A 14,068-nucleotide genomic window follows, 5' to 3' on the forward strand; every position below is an offset into this window, starting at 1 on the left:
GACGTCATCGGGCGGGGACGACAGAGTGGAGGAGGAGGAGGAGGAGGAGGCAGGAGGAGGATTTCAGGGGGATTTGTGGATTAGAGCCTCAGAGACAGAAGCTAGCTGCTACTTTAAGACTTTATCTGGATAAAATCTGAGTCTGAGTCTAACTGCTTCGTATTAAACTCCGTTAAAAGGCGGAAAACGTCAGTTTGCACGAGCCGCTGCAGGAGACGCAGCTGTCGGTTTCCTTGACGACGGTGAGAGCGTCGGTTCCTGTTATTGATGAGACCAGATGAATGTTGAACATGTCGTGAATGTGATGTTTGTGTGTTCAGCTGTGATCGGATTGACTAAAGATCACGAGGACACGCTGAAGAGCTGCTCTCTTTATCGTTTGGCTCATTTTCAAACGCTCCTCCTGTCAGACATTCACTGTGTTCAACGTTCTCATTCCTGGATGAAGAAAAACTTCATCTTCATCTCTCATGTCCTGACCCTGGTGCTTGGTTTGTGTGTTCAGACAGAGCTTACCTGTGCAGCAGAGCAGGTGTTCCTGTCAGACGCCTCCTGTTGTCGTCATGGCGTCCGTGGAGTCGAGCGGTGACGGCGGGAAGTGGCTGGACGCTCACTACGACCCGGTGGCAGGTCTGTACACCTTCTCGTCCTGCGTGGACCTGGCAGACCTGAGCGGGGACGGGGAGAGCCGGCTGGTGGTGGGGGACCTGGGCTCCGGCTCGACGGGCATGAAGCTGAAGGTGTACCGGGGCACGGCGCTGATGAGCGAGAGCACCCTGCTGGACCTGCCCGCCGGCCTCGTCGCCTTCTTCATGGACCTGCACGAGCCGCGGATCCCCGCTGTGGCCGTGGCGTCCGGACCCTGCATCTACGTCTACAAAAACCTCCGACCGTACTTCAAGTTCACGCTGCCGAGCCTGGAGGTCAACACACTGGAGCAGGTGTGTGTGTGTGTGTGTGTGTGTGTGTGTGCGCGCGCGCGCGTGTGTGCGTGTGTCAGGAGGACACACACCTGTTATTAATTATATTCCGGCAGACAGAGCAGCAGGAAGGAAGACCAGCTCATCTTTAGTCCAGATGTGAAGTCTGAGATTTACAATAACAAAATGTCTGTTGAAAAAATTTAAATGATCTCTTCTGTTTTAGGAAAATTAGACTTTTTTAGGTGCACCTGTTCGATCGACAGCCAAGCCGAAACACCTGCTTCACAGTCCACAGTTCAGTTTGTGTTGAAATGAGTCGGCTGTGACGGACTTTCACGTCTCTGCTGGTCGATTTTAGTGTGTGATGGATTCAGACTGAGGTGAACAGGAAGTGCAGGACTGTGTTCAGACAGCGTGCCGTGAACCCGCTGACTGTCCCTGTGACGTGTTGTGCTGCTCTGATTGGTCAGGACGTGTGGCAGCAGGTGAGGGAGGGTCAGATCGACCCTCTGACGCTGAAGGAGATGTTGGAGAGCGTCAGGAAGAAGGCCGACATCCCGCTGTCCGTGCGCTCGCTCAGGTTTCTCTCTCTGGAGGCCGACGACATGGACGAGTTCGTCCAGCTGCACAAGCAGCAGCCAATCAGACGGCAGGTAAGGATCACTATTTGTTACAATGTCATGATGCAGGAGGTGTTTGAAGTGGTTGTAATGTTGAAGCTCAGAAGTTACCATGTTAACGTGTAATCATAGAAGAAGAAGATAACAGTAAACGTGGCAGCACAACAAGTTTGAGAACAAAGAGAGCCGGAGACCACAAAGCAGCAACCAGACGGTTACCTGACCGGCGTCGGCCACCTCTCGCTCTCACTGGTCCGTCCTCCTGCATGTTTCAGACGGTCATCACCTGCATCGGGACTCTGAAGAAGAGCACGGCTGACGAGGACGGCGTCAGCTGTCTGGTGATCGGCACAGAGAGCAGCGACGTTTACGTCCTCGACCCCGAAGCTTTCATCATCCTCTCCAAGGTAAACTCACACCACACACCTGGACGGGCTGGACAGGTGGTACTGGTTTCAACCGGCTCAGTTTTCTTTGGCTGCATCTTCAGGTTTGCTTCCAGGTCAGATTGACTCAGTGGTGGAGGACATATTCAGATCCTCCGGACGATGAACGCGTGGTCAGGCGTCATCCACGCTCACTTTCCAAAGAAAAAATAATAATATTCGTTTATATCTTTAAAACCTGAATCGAGCGTTCACCTTCAGTGTGGTATTACCTCAAGGTGTTTCTGGAGCTTTCAGCCACACCTCACGGCTCTCAGGCGCTCAGTTGTTCCTGAGATGGTTTCATCATCACGTGACGTCAGAGTGCCGTTTTTCTCATGTGATAAGTGAAAATAGTCAGTAAACGATAACAAACTAAACCATCTCCAGTGACCTCCACCCACGGAGGAAGGCCATGAGGCGTAGCTGAAAGGCTCAGGAACATGGAGGTTGGCCCTTGTGTTGTTTTCTTGTGCTGCTGTTGAAACACTGAAACGTGTCGTGTGGCTGTTGAAGATGTCGCTGCCGGCTCCTCCCACCATGATGGACGTGACGGGTCAGTTCGACGTGGAGTTTCGCATCACGGTGGCGTGTCGCAACGGCAACATCTACATCCTGCGCAGGTGAGACACACCTGACAGAGAGGAAAGGCTCACCTGTCCTCCTCCTGTCGCATGCCCGTCAGCACGCTACAGGAGCTGATAAACGTCCACAAACTCAAAACCTTTTTCAGTCTGACAGTATTTTTGTTTGAGGACTCACCTGACACACGTTTGTGCTGCTGGTCCTCAGAGAGTCGGACAAACCAAAGTACTGCATCGAGCTGTCGTCTCACCCGGCGGGTCTGGTGAGAGTCGGGAAGAACGTGGTGGTCGGCTGCACTGACGAGAGCCTGCAGGGCTTCACACAGAAGGTAAACTGTGCTCCATGATGACAGAACGAAGTCTGAGGAGAAAACTGTCAGCCACAGAGAAACATCCAGGAGGTTTGAGTCTGTTTCTAAGACAGAGACGATGCAGCCTCAGAGGAGCTCAGGACGGACAAATGAGGTCCCTTTTGGACCAAGTAGTTCCTGGAAATAAACTCAGTCCTGAAGAATCCAGCTAGTTTGAGTCTGCAGCCAAAGTCAGGGGATCAGCAGAGTTCTTAGAGTTCATCCTGAGGGAACATGAACATCTGAACCACATTTCATCACAATCATCCAACAGTCGTTGAGATGTTTCAGTCTGGACTAAAGTGTTGAACTAACAGACGTTATAGAGCCACGTCGCTAAAGGTCTGCTAACTGTCCATGTGTCTCTTACTGCGTCCTCAGGGAAAGAAGCTGTGGAAGGCCGTCCTTCCCGCTCCAATCACCACCATGGCCTCCATGGACCTCCCCACCAGGGGCTTCCAGGCGGTTCTGGTGGGCCTGGCCAACTGTGAGGTCCAGCTGTACCGAGACAAGAACCTGCTGAGCACTATCAAGACGCCAGACGTGATCACCAGCATCTGCTTCGGTCGGTATGGGCGTGAGGATGGGACCCTGATCATGACCACCAAGGGAGGGGGCCTGATGGTGAAGATCCTGAAGAGGACTGCAGCCTTCGATGACAGGGACAGCGCCCCTGGACCGCCGCTGGCCCAAAGCGTCCGCCTCAACGTACCCAAGAAGACCAAACTGTACGTGGACCAGACGCTGAGGGAGCGTGAGAACGGCCTGGCCATGCACCGCGCCTTCCAGATGGACCTGAGCCGTCTGCGTCTGGCCGCAGCCAAAGCCTACGTCAAGGCCCTCGAGTCCAGCTTGACGCCGATGTCCTCCAGCCTCACCGAGCCACTCAAGATGAACGCCGTGGTGCAGGGCCTGGGTCCGTCCTTCAAACTGACCCTGAACGTCCAGAACACGGCGGCGTGTCGGCCCGTCATGAACCTGGCCATCAGCTTCCTGTACGACGAGAGCCTGTACAGGATGAGGAACCCGTACATGAGGATCCCCCTGCTGGTGCCCGGACTCATCTACCCTGTCGAGACCTTTGTGGAGTGCACAAGTGACAAGGGCATCTCTGACATCATCAAGGTGTTCGTCCTGCACGAGGGGAAGAGCTCCCCGCTGCTGACCGCCCACATCAACATGCCCATCAGCGAGGGACTGACGCTCAACTGACGACACGCGGCGCTTCAACTTCACTACAGACTTCAGCTTTATTCACTACAGACTTCAACTTTATTCACTACAGACTTCAACTTAATTCACTACAGACTTCAACTTTATTCACTACAGACTTCAACTTTATTCACTACAGACTTCAACTTAATTCACTACAGACTTCAACTTTATTCACTACAGACTTCAACTTAATTCACTACAGACTTCAACTTAATTCACTACAGACTTCAACTTTATTCACTACAGACTTCAACTTAATTCACTACAGACTTCAACTTTATTCACTACAGACTTCAACTTAATTCACTACAGACTTCAACTTAATTCACTACAGACTTCAACTTAATTCACTACAGACTTCAACTTAATTCACTACAGACTTCAACTTTATTCATAACAGACTTCAGTTTCAGTCTGAACTAAAGAAACTGTCCAATCAGCGACTGACTCACCTGTCTGTGTGCATAACTGAATGTTTTGTTCTGTTTGTTTGTTTGTCAAAAGAAACAAAACTAAAAGTCAACAGTGGATCATTTTTCTCGTTCAGGTGAACTGAACTACAGGTGTGAAAGAACCTGAAGGTGTGAAACAGCACCATCTGTTGGACCGCTGCCAGTAAAACCTGCCCTGAACAAAGAGGAACTCCATTTAAGAAAACCTGAAATTAAATTCTACGTGACGGGTTTTATTCCTCCCAGACTCTGAATGTGGACTCCTCAGACCTGTTGGACCTGTTCCAGGACCAGTTTTCTTCAGTTCATGTTTGAAACAGTAGTGAGTGTTTGGAAGATTCAGATTCATCAACAAGCTGTTTGAGCTCTCAGGGATCAGAACCAACATTTTCTTTGTTCATGAAGGTTTTTAGAGAAACATGAAAAGGACAAATATGTTCTAAATACGATGTTTTTTAAATGTAGTCTGGTGAAGTAAAATAAAAATTCATCGTGAAAATAAAGGTAACGCTTCATTTCGCAATTCTGTCATTTCTGAGAAAGTTTCTGGGAAATTTTCCTTGAAAGAGAAGCTCAGTTTAAATATTTATTTATCACCGGAAGCTGGACTCAGACGTGTGTTCACGTTTCAGACCTGCTGCGACAAAAAAGACCAAAAGCACTTAATGAGTTCATTTTTAATGAAAGTGTATCAAATCAGAGTTTTTATTCAGCGTTTTCTTTATTTCTCTTAAATTACTCCCAGTCTGTCGATGTTTAGGGTTAACCGACAGTGTCTCTGTCCGTCAACACCGACAGTGTCTCTAACTGTCCGTCAACACCGACAGTGTCTCTAACTGTCCTCGCTGCAGTGTGATCAGATGAACCTGCAGCTTCTGTCTCGTTTGTTTCTGCTCTTTTCTCGATCAGCTTCACGTCTTTCGTCATCTCGTCATGTTTGACTTCATTGTGAAATAAGAAAAAGTCCCGCCGTGGACAGCCCGTGGACAGCCCGTGGACAGCCCGTGGACAGCCCGGTGACCTGAATACTCACAGTGAGTCACGCTGTGTTGGACCGTCAGCGCCTATAAAGCCTGTCGGGAGCGTCAGCGTGAACAGAAGCTGTGCACCTGGACCAAACTTGGACGTCTGAAGATGAGGCGTGTTGTCGTGCTGCTGGGTGAGACACTCAATCACCTGCTGCTCAGCTGACCAATCAGAAGCTGAGTATTCTCCTCAGTCCTGCCGCAAACCTCTTCATTTCAGCGCTTAGCAGCTCGGTCGTTGCAGTGATCAGTGAGCAGCAGGTTGTCCTCAGTCAGCATGTTAACGCTCGTTCAGGGTCACTTTCCGAGTGTTCAGGTTCATCCACAGGTGTGTCACTGAACCCTGTGTGTGTGTGTGTGTGTGTGTGTGTGTGTGTGTGTGTGTGTGTGTGTGTGTGTGTGTGTCCAGCTGTGCTGTGTGTATGTGATGGCTTAAAGTTCGGTCAGATCTGCAGTGGAAACTCTGACAACAGCAGGAGGACCTCAGACAGATGGGGACAGGGACGCTACGGAGCCAGACGGTAACACACCTACACAGCCACACTACGCACCACCATGCATTCTGGGAAATGTAGGATCCAGTGTTTTTTGAGTCACAGAAGTTAGAGTATCTGTGGTGTCGGCTGAGGATGACAGCACTGGATGAGTGCATGTGTGCTGTGTTTCAGGGGGGACAGGGACCACAAAGGTGTGGACGTCGTGTGCAGGGACAGATCCGTCGTCTACGCTCCGTTTGACGCGACGCTGCACGGAAACGTTATCGTCTACACTGACCCCGAGAAGGCGGCCATCAACAACGGCATCAACCTGAGAGCAGGCGGTGAGTCCATCACACCTTCACTGTGTGTAACTGTGCTGCTCAAGTACTTCAGGACAAAACTGAGGTACTTGAGTGTTTTCTTCTCAGAGTACTTTCTTCTTGTACTTCATTAAATCTATCGTACAGCTTTAGTTACTTCATGGACTCAGATCTGACAAATCTGATGTTTTATTACAAATTAAACTCCAGTTTAAACGACTTAGTCCATCAGTCAATGAGTGTATTGACAGAAATCAATCGATGGTCTGTTCTTTTAATGGTTCATTGATCTCTGCTGTGGAACCATCTGATGTTTGATCTTCTCACATGTTTGTTTGCTGCTTTTCCTCTCAATGATCTGAATGTGTTTGTAATAATGTGGAGGAGACACAATGATCTAAAGAGAGCAGAGACAAGAGGACAACACACACAGGAGACACTGAACTGCACTCAGTACTTTTACTTTAATACTTGAAGTACATTCTCCTCATTGTACTGTCATACTTTTACTGAAGTAAAGGATCTGGTCCCACAGGTCTGTGTGTCAAACTGTTCTACGTTCAGCCAGACCGGACCTCCGGCTCAGTGAGGAAGGGGGACAGGCTCGGCACTATGCTGCCCATGCAGAGTGTTTACCCGGGAATCACGTCACATGTCCACGTCCAGATGTGTGACAGGAGCGACCCCACGAAATACTTCTGATGGACTTCAGCTGCTGTAACTTCCTGTTTGTCCACATTAACGCCTTTTCTGATGCATAAAAACAGTCTGACAGACTAATAAACCTTGAAGGGACGCCGTGTTGGGAGTCTTATTATCAGGAACTATGAAACATCTCAAACGTCACTTTGTGTTTTAAACTAACGTTCAATATAAAAGCAGTTTGAACAAAGAGCCTCAGATCAGAATCACACAAGAAGCTGAAGGTCGGTCCTAAATGTGACAGACACACAAACAGGAAGTCGTTGCTGAATGCAAGTGGAATCAAAAACAACACTATTAACCTTTCAGAGAGGGCGTGTACAACAATCAGCAATCACAAGGTTCCAGGTGATGAAGAACTCCATTCTCAGGTAACAAAATCCCGATGAGTCTCATTTCAGGTGATCACAGACCAATGAAAACATGAATTTCATGTTCCACGTCTGCCAGTAGACCCTGCTGCACTGGACCTTTAATGCTGCAATGAGCAGCTTTCAGTACCACAAAGGTGAGCAGAGTCACTTCAGGTAGAGACCAATCACGGTTTATCATCACAAAGGTGAGCAGAGTGACTTCAGGTAGAGACCAATCACGGTTTATCATCACAAAGGTAGAGATCAATTACGGTTTATCATCACAAAGGTAGAGATCAATTACGGTTTATCATTACAAAGCTGCAGCTTTAATAATGAACTGGTCAAAGTTCCAACAGCCGACCTCGTTCAGCGGATCTGAACGAACTCTGTGTGAACTTTCAGTTTGAATCATGATGTCACAGGTCACGCCCACAGTCTGAGTTATGGTGTCATAGGCCACGCCCATTTGTTCCAGTTAATAGCATGTTCTTTAGCTGTGTCCCAATTCAGGGGCTGCATCCTTCGGAGGATGGATTTGAAGGCCGCTTACGTCATAACGCTGCGCGAAGGCTGTCCCAATTCGTCCAAATTCGAAGGATCCTCCAAATGCAGCCGACAAATGCGTCCTCCTTTTCCCTGTATTTGGAGGATGCGTCGCTACTATCCTTCACGGCCTCCCATATCCCAAGATGCTTTGCGCACCGATTGTTTTTTTTAATAATGGCGACCTGTTGATATGAGGAGCTCAGTTAACAGTTAGCCTTATTAAAACTCTTCACTTACAAATGTTACAAGCTCGCATGTCAACTAATATCTTATTTTGGGTGAATACTCGATTCTGATTGGCTGCAGGGTGTCCGTTAAAAAGTGTTGTAGGACAACTATAAAAAAGTTCCGGTCAAATAGCCTGATTGTTCTAAATTATTGCGCTGGCTCAAACGCTAGTTGGTAACCGTGGCAACAGAAACTCAGAACATACGTTATTTCACAGTTTATTTAACACAACGGCAAGACAGTAGAAAACATGAGTGACTTTATAGTTTCCTTTAACCACATTTAATGATCAGAGTGAATGGTGGATAATATTTCTTGCAATAAAAATGATTTAGGAAACTATCTGTGGACTCTGAGTCTTTGAAACTAAATTTGGCATCATCCTCTGGACACACACAAGCGGTGAGAGGTGCACTTGCCCTCTGAAACGATACTTTGTATCACGTAACATAACGTTAAGCAGTCACGTCACTTCCCTCCACTGATTAGGTCTAATATAACAGCTGCGCCGACCGAGCTGCAGGTTCTGTGGCCAGAGCCGGTTACCTTGGCAACGCGTCACAACGAGCGATATTAAATAGTCCACTCAGCCGCGTCTTGTTAATAACTTACGATGTTAACGGTAAAAAAACAACATTAACGTATTAATAATTGATTTCATATTCATTTCTTTCATAAGTGACCATGGTATAAGCGGGATAACGCCCTTCGAGGTGTCCATTATCAGAAATGAATGGACGACGCGGAGGCGTGAACCGTCCGACGCGAAGCTGTGAAGATATTCACATCAGGTGAATTTGTAAGTTGTATAATAGGCTACATTTCGCGCCTCTTACAAGCGATAGGAGCTGTACGGGCGCATCTCTGCACCCCGTACGTGTGTTTTTCCCGGGTTAGGAGAAGTTATGACGTCGTGACGCAATCAGGACACGCTCCAAAGGCTAGACCGTCTCATTTACCGATAGTTGATGCGGCCGACGGAGGATCCTCCGCAGGACCCAGCATCCAGAGACCGCAGCTGTGTCCCAATTCAGGGGCTGCATCCTTCGGAGGATGGATTTGAAGGCCGCTTACGTCATAACGCTGCGCGAAGGCTGTCCCAATTCGTCCAAATTCGAAGGATCCTCCAAATGCAGCCGACAAATGCGTCCTCCTTTTCCCTGTATTTGGAGGATGCGTCGCTACTATCCTTCACGGCCTCCCATATCCCAAGATGCTTTGCGCACCGATTGTTTTTTTTAATAATGGCGACCTGTTGATATGAGGAGCTCAGTTAACAGTTAGCCTTATTAAAACTCTTCACTTACAAATGTTACAAGCTCGCATGTCAACTAATATCTTATTTTGGGTGAATACTCGATTCTGATTGGCTGCAGGGTGTCCGTTAAAAAGTGTTGTAGGACAACTATAAAAAAGTTCCGGTCAAATAGCCTGATTGTTCTAAATTATTGCGCTGGCTCAAACGCTAGTTGGTAACCGTGGCAACAGAAACTCAGAACATACGTTATTTCACAGTTTATTTAACACAACGGCAAGACAGTAGAAAACATGAGTGACTTTATAGTTTCCTTTAACCACATTTAATGATCAGAGTGAATGGTGGATAATATTTCTTGCAATAAAAATGATTTAGGAAACTATCTGTGGACTCTGAGTCTTTGAAACTAAATTTGGCATCATCCTCTGGACACACACAAGCGGTGAGAGGTGCACTTGCCCTCTGAAACGATACTTTGTATCACGTAACATAACGTTAAGCAGTCACGTCACTTCCCTCCACTGATTAGGTCTAATATAACAGCTGCGCCGACCGAGCTGCAGGTTCTGTGGCCAGAGCCGGTTACCTTGGCAACGCGTCACAACGAGCGATATTAAATAGTCCACTCAGCCGCGTCTTGTTAATAACTTACGATGTTAACGGTAAAAAAACAACATTAACGTATTAATAATTGATTTCATATTCATTTCTTTCATAAGTGACCATGGTATAAGCGGGATAACGCCCTTCGAGGTGTCCATTATCAGAAATGAATGGACGACGCGGAGGCGTGAACCGTCCGACGCGAAGCTGTGAAGATATTCACATCAGGTGAATTTGTAAGTTGTATAATAGGCTACATTTCGCGCCTCTTACAAGCGATAGGAGCTGTACGGGCGCATCTCTGCACCCCGTACGTGTGTTTTTCCCGGGTTAGGAGAAGTTATGACGTCGTGACGCAATCAGGACACGCTCCAAAGGCTAGACCGTCTCATTTACCGATAGTTGATGCGGCCGACGGAGGATCCTCCGCAGGACCCAGCATCCAGAGACCGCAGCTGTGTCCCAATTCAGGGGCTGCATCCTTCGGAGGATGGATTTGAAGGCCGCTTACGTCATAACGCTGCGCGAAGGCTGTCCCAATTCGTCCAAATTCGAAGGATCCTCCAAATGCAGCCGACAAATGCGTCCTCCTTTTCCCTGTATTTGGAGGATGCGTCGCTACTATCCTTCACGGCCTCCCATATCCCAAGATGCTTTGCGCACCGATTGTTTTTTTTAATAATGGCGACCTGTTGATATGAGGAGCTCAGTTAACAGTTAGCCTTATTAAAACTCTTCACTTACAAATGTTACAAGCTCGCATGTCAACTAATATCTTATTTTGGGTGAATACTCGATTGTGATTGGCTGCAGGGTCTCCGTTAAAAAGTGTTGTAAGACAACTATAAAAAAGTTCCGGTCAAATAGCCTGATTGTTCTAAATTATTGCGCTGGCTCAAACGCTAGTTGGTAACCGTGGCAACAGAAACTCAGAACATACGTTATTTCACAGTTTATTTAACACAACGGCAAGACAGTAGACAACATGAGTGATTTTATAGTTTCCTTTAACCACATTTAATGATCAGAGTGAATGGTGGATAATATTTCTTGCAATAAAAATGATTTAGGAAACTATCTGTGGACTCTGAGTCTTTGAAACTAAATTTGGCATCATCCTCTGGACACACACGAGCGGTAAGAGGTGCACTTGCCCTCTGAAACGATACTTTGTATCACGTAACATAACGTTAAGCAATCATGTCACTTCCCTCCACTGATTAGGTCTAATATAACAGCTGCGCCGACCGAGCTGCAGGTTCTGTGGCCAGAGCCGGTTACCTTGGCAACGCGTCACAACGAGCGATATTAAATAGTCCACTCAGCCGCGTCTTGTGAAAAACTTACGATGTTAACGGTAAAAAAACAACATTAACGTATTAATAATTGATTTAATATTTATTTCTTTCGTAAGGGACCATGGTATAAGTGGGAAAATGCCCTTCGAGGTGTCCATTATCAGAAATGAATGGACGACGCGAAGCTGTGAAGATATTCACATCAGGTGAATTTGTAAGTTGTATAATAGGCTACATTTCGCGCCTCTTACAAGCGATAGGAGCTGTACGGGCGCATCTCTGCACCCCGTACGTGTGTTTTTCCCGGGTTAGGAGGGAAGAAGTTATGACGTCGTGACGCAATCAGGACACGCTCCGAAGGCTAGACCGTCTCATTTACCGATAGTTGATGCGGCCGACGGAGGATCCTCCGCAGGACCCAGCCTCCAGAGACCGCGTAGGCTGGGTCCTCCGAAGGATGCAGCCCCTGAACTGGGACACACCTATCGAAACTGGTGACATGCCACCCACTGGGTTTCAGGTATGTTACGGGTCTGTGTGGTGCCCCCTAAAGGTCAAAATGGTCAGTGGGCCTTTTCCCATCGTGGCCTGAAGGTTCTTCTGAAGGTTTGTTTGATTCTGTTCCAGCTGTAACTTTATCCAGCGATGGTCATGGGTTCAGCCCGTTGTGCTGCAGTGGCCCCACAAACCAGACGGTGATCTTCTAATGGGTCATCCATCCAGTGACGTCTTTGGTGTTTCGGGGCTAAAACCTTTGAGTCACTTCCTGTGTCGCCTGATCTCTGATCAGTTTCATCACTTTTACGCAAAGACTGAAGTCATCGACGACACGAAACGGACAGCAGACGATGAATCACATCTTCTGCTGTCCTCTCTGTCAGCACTCTTGATGTAGCGCCACCATCAGGTCAACATGTGTCCAACACTGGTTTACGGTTAGCATTGTACCTGCTCAGCATCAGCACGTTAGCACTGGCACTGTGGAAATGTTGGCATGGCAGGATGTCGACCTGCGGCCGTCTCCTAACCTTCGCTGTCAAACTGTCTGAGGGGACAGTCAAGGTTTGCAGGGCTTCTGACAGGTGTGGACAGCAGCTGGAGGTCACGGCAGCAGCTGGAAGAACAACGAGCAGATGAACGGATGGAGGCGAACAGACGGGGGGGAACAGAAGGAGGTGAACAGGAGGTGAACGTATGGAGGTGAACAGAAAGAGGGGAACAGAAGGAGGTGAACAGGAGGTGAACAGAAGGAGGGGAACAGAAGGAGGGGAACAGGAGGTGAACGTATGGAGGTGAACAGAAAGAGGGGAACAGAAGGAGGTGAACAGGAGGTGAACAGAAGGAGGGGAACAGAAGGAGGGGAACAGGAGGTGAACGTATGGAGGTGAACAGAAAGAGGGGAACAGGAGGTGAACAGAAGGAGGGGAACAGGAGGTAAACAGAAGGAGGTGAACAGGAGGGGAACAGAAGGAGGGGAACAGGAGGTAAACAGAAGGAGGTGAACAGGAGGGGAACAGAAGGAGGTGAACAGAAGGAGGGGAACAGAAGGAGGTGAACAGGAGGTGAACAGAAGGAGGTGAACAGAAGGAGGGGAACAGGAGGTAAACAGAAGGAGGGGAACAGAAGGAGGGGAACAGAAGGTGAACAGAAGGAGGGGAACAGAAGGAGGGGAACAGAAGGTGAACAGAAGGAGGGGAACAGAAGGAGGGGAACAGAAGGAGGGGAACAGGAGGTGAACAGAAGGAGGTGAACAGGAGGTAAACAGAAGGAGGGGAACAGAAGGAGGGGAACAGAAGGTGAACAGAAGGAGGGGAACAGAAGGAGGTGAACAGGAGGTGAACAGAAGGAGGTGAACAGAAGGAGGGGAACAGGAGGTAAACAGAAGGAGGGGAACAGAAGGTGAACAGAAGGAGGGGAACAGAAGGAGGGGAACAGGAGGTGAACAGGAGGTAAACAGAAGGAGGTGAACAGAAGGAGGGGAACAGGAGGTAAACAGAAGGAGGTGAACAGGAGGGGAACAGAAGGAGGGGAACAGGAGGTAAACAGAAGGAGGTGAACAGGAGGGGAACAGAAGGAGGGGAACAGAAGGAGGGGAACAGGAGGTAAACAGAAGGAGGTGAACAGGAGGGGAACAGAAGGAGGTGAACAGAAGGAGGGGAACAGGAGGTGAACAGAAGGAGGGGAACAGGAGGTAAACAGAAGGAGGGGAACAGAAGGAGGTGAACAGAAGGTGAACAGGAGGTGAACAGAAGGAGGGGAACAGAAGGAGGTGAACAGGAGGGGAACAGAAGGAGGGGAACAGGAGGTGAACAGAAGGAGGTGAACAGGAGGTAAACAGAAGGAGGGGAACAGAAGGAGGGGAACAGAAGGTGAACAGAAGGAGGGGAACAGAAGGAGGTGAACAGGAGGTGAACAGAAGGAGGTGAACAGAAGGAGGGGAACAGGAGGTAAACAGAAGGAGGGGAACAGAAGGAGGGGAACAGAAGGTGAACAGAAGGAGGGGAACAGAAGGAGGGGAACAGGAGGTGAACAGGAGGTAAACAGAAGGAGGTGAACAGAAGGAGGGGAACAGGAGGTAAACAGAAGGAGGTGAACAGGAGGGGAACAGAAGGAGGGGAACAGGAGGTAAACAGAAGGAGGTGAACAGGAGGGGAACAGAAGGAGGGGAACAGAAGGAGGGGAAC

At 48.5% G+C, this 14,068-nt stretch overlaps 2 protein-coding genes across 2 annotated transcripts; both read left to right on the forward strand.

Annotated features, from left to right (window-relative positions):
* The first annotated feature begins 22 nt into the window (after nt 1-22).
* Nucleotides 23-5,090, forward strand: bbs1 (Bardet-Biedl syndrome 1). The gene is made up of 7 exons (XM_076760833.1): nt 23-242; nt 506-941; nt 1,394-1,576; nt 1,819-1,950; nt 2,485-2,591; nt 2,761-2,881; nt 3,284-5,090. Exons 2-7 carry the CDS (start codon nt 564-566, stop codon nt 4,112-4,114), a joined length of 1,752 nt encoding a protein of 583 aa, XP_076616948.1. The 5' UTR covers nt 23-242; nt 506-563; the 3' UTR covers nt 4,115-5,090.
* A 535-nt stretch (nt 5,091-5,625) lies between these two features.
* On the forward strand, nt 5,626-7,209 carry LOC143339163 (leukocyte cell-derived chemotaxin-2-like). The gene is made up of 4 exons (XM_076760237.1): nt 5,626-5,728; nt 6,004-6,115; nt 6,263-6,414; nt 6,929-7,209. Exons 1-4 carry the CDS (start codon nt 5,704-5,706, stop codon nt 7,093-7,095), a joined length of 456 nt encoding a protein of 151 aa, XP_076616352.1. The 5' UTR covers nt 5,626-5,703; the 3' UTR covers nt 7,096-7,209.
* The last annotated feature ends 6,859 nt before the right edge of the window (nt 7,210-14,068 follow it).

Source organism: Chaetodon auriga, chromosome 20, assembly GCF_051107435.1.
Source record: "Chaetodon auriga isolate fChaAug3 chromosome 20, fChaAug3.hap1, whole genome shotgun sequence".
NCBI lineage: Eukaryota > Metazoa > Chordata > Actinopteri > Chaetodontiformes > Chaetodontidae > Chaetodon > Chaetodon auriga.

Excerpts from the sequence above, each read along its gene's own strand:
- bbs1 (XM_076760833.1), top strand. The coding sequence starts at position 564 with ATGGCGTCCGTGGAGTCGAGCGGTGACGGCGGGAAGTGGCTGGACGCT. Across the intron at positions 1,577-1,818 it reads AGCAGCCAATCAGACGGCAG|ACGGTCATCACCTGCATCGG; the intron begins GTAAGGATCACT and ends TGCATGTTTCAG. Across the intron at positions 2,592-2,760 it reads AACATCTACATCCTGCGCAG|AGAGTCGGACAAACCAAAGT; the intron begins GTGAGACACACC and ends GCTGGTCCTCAG.
- LOC143339163 (XM_076760237.1), top strand. The coding sequence starts at position 5,704 with ATGAGGCGTGTTGTCGTGCTGCTGG. Across the intron at positions 5,729-6,003 it reads GCGTGTTGTCGTGCTGCTGG|CTGTGCTGTGTGTATGTGAT; the intron begins GTGAGACACTCA and ends GTGTGTGTCCAG. Across the intron at positions 6,116-6,262 it reads GGACGCTACGGAGCCAGACG|GGGGGACAGGGACCACAAAG; the intron begins GTAACACACCTA and ends GCTGTGTTTCAG.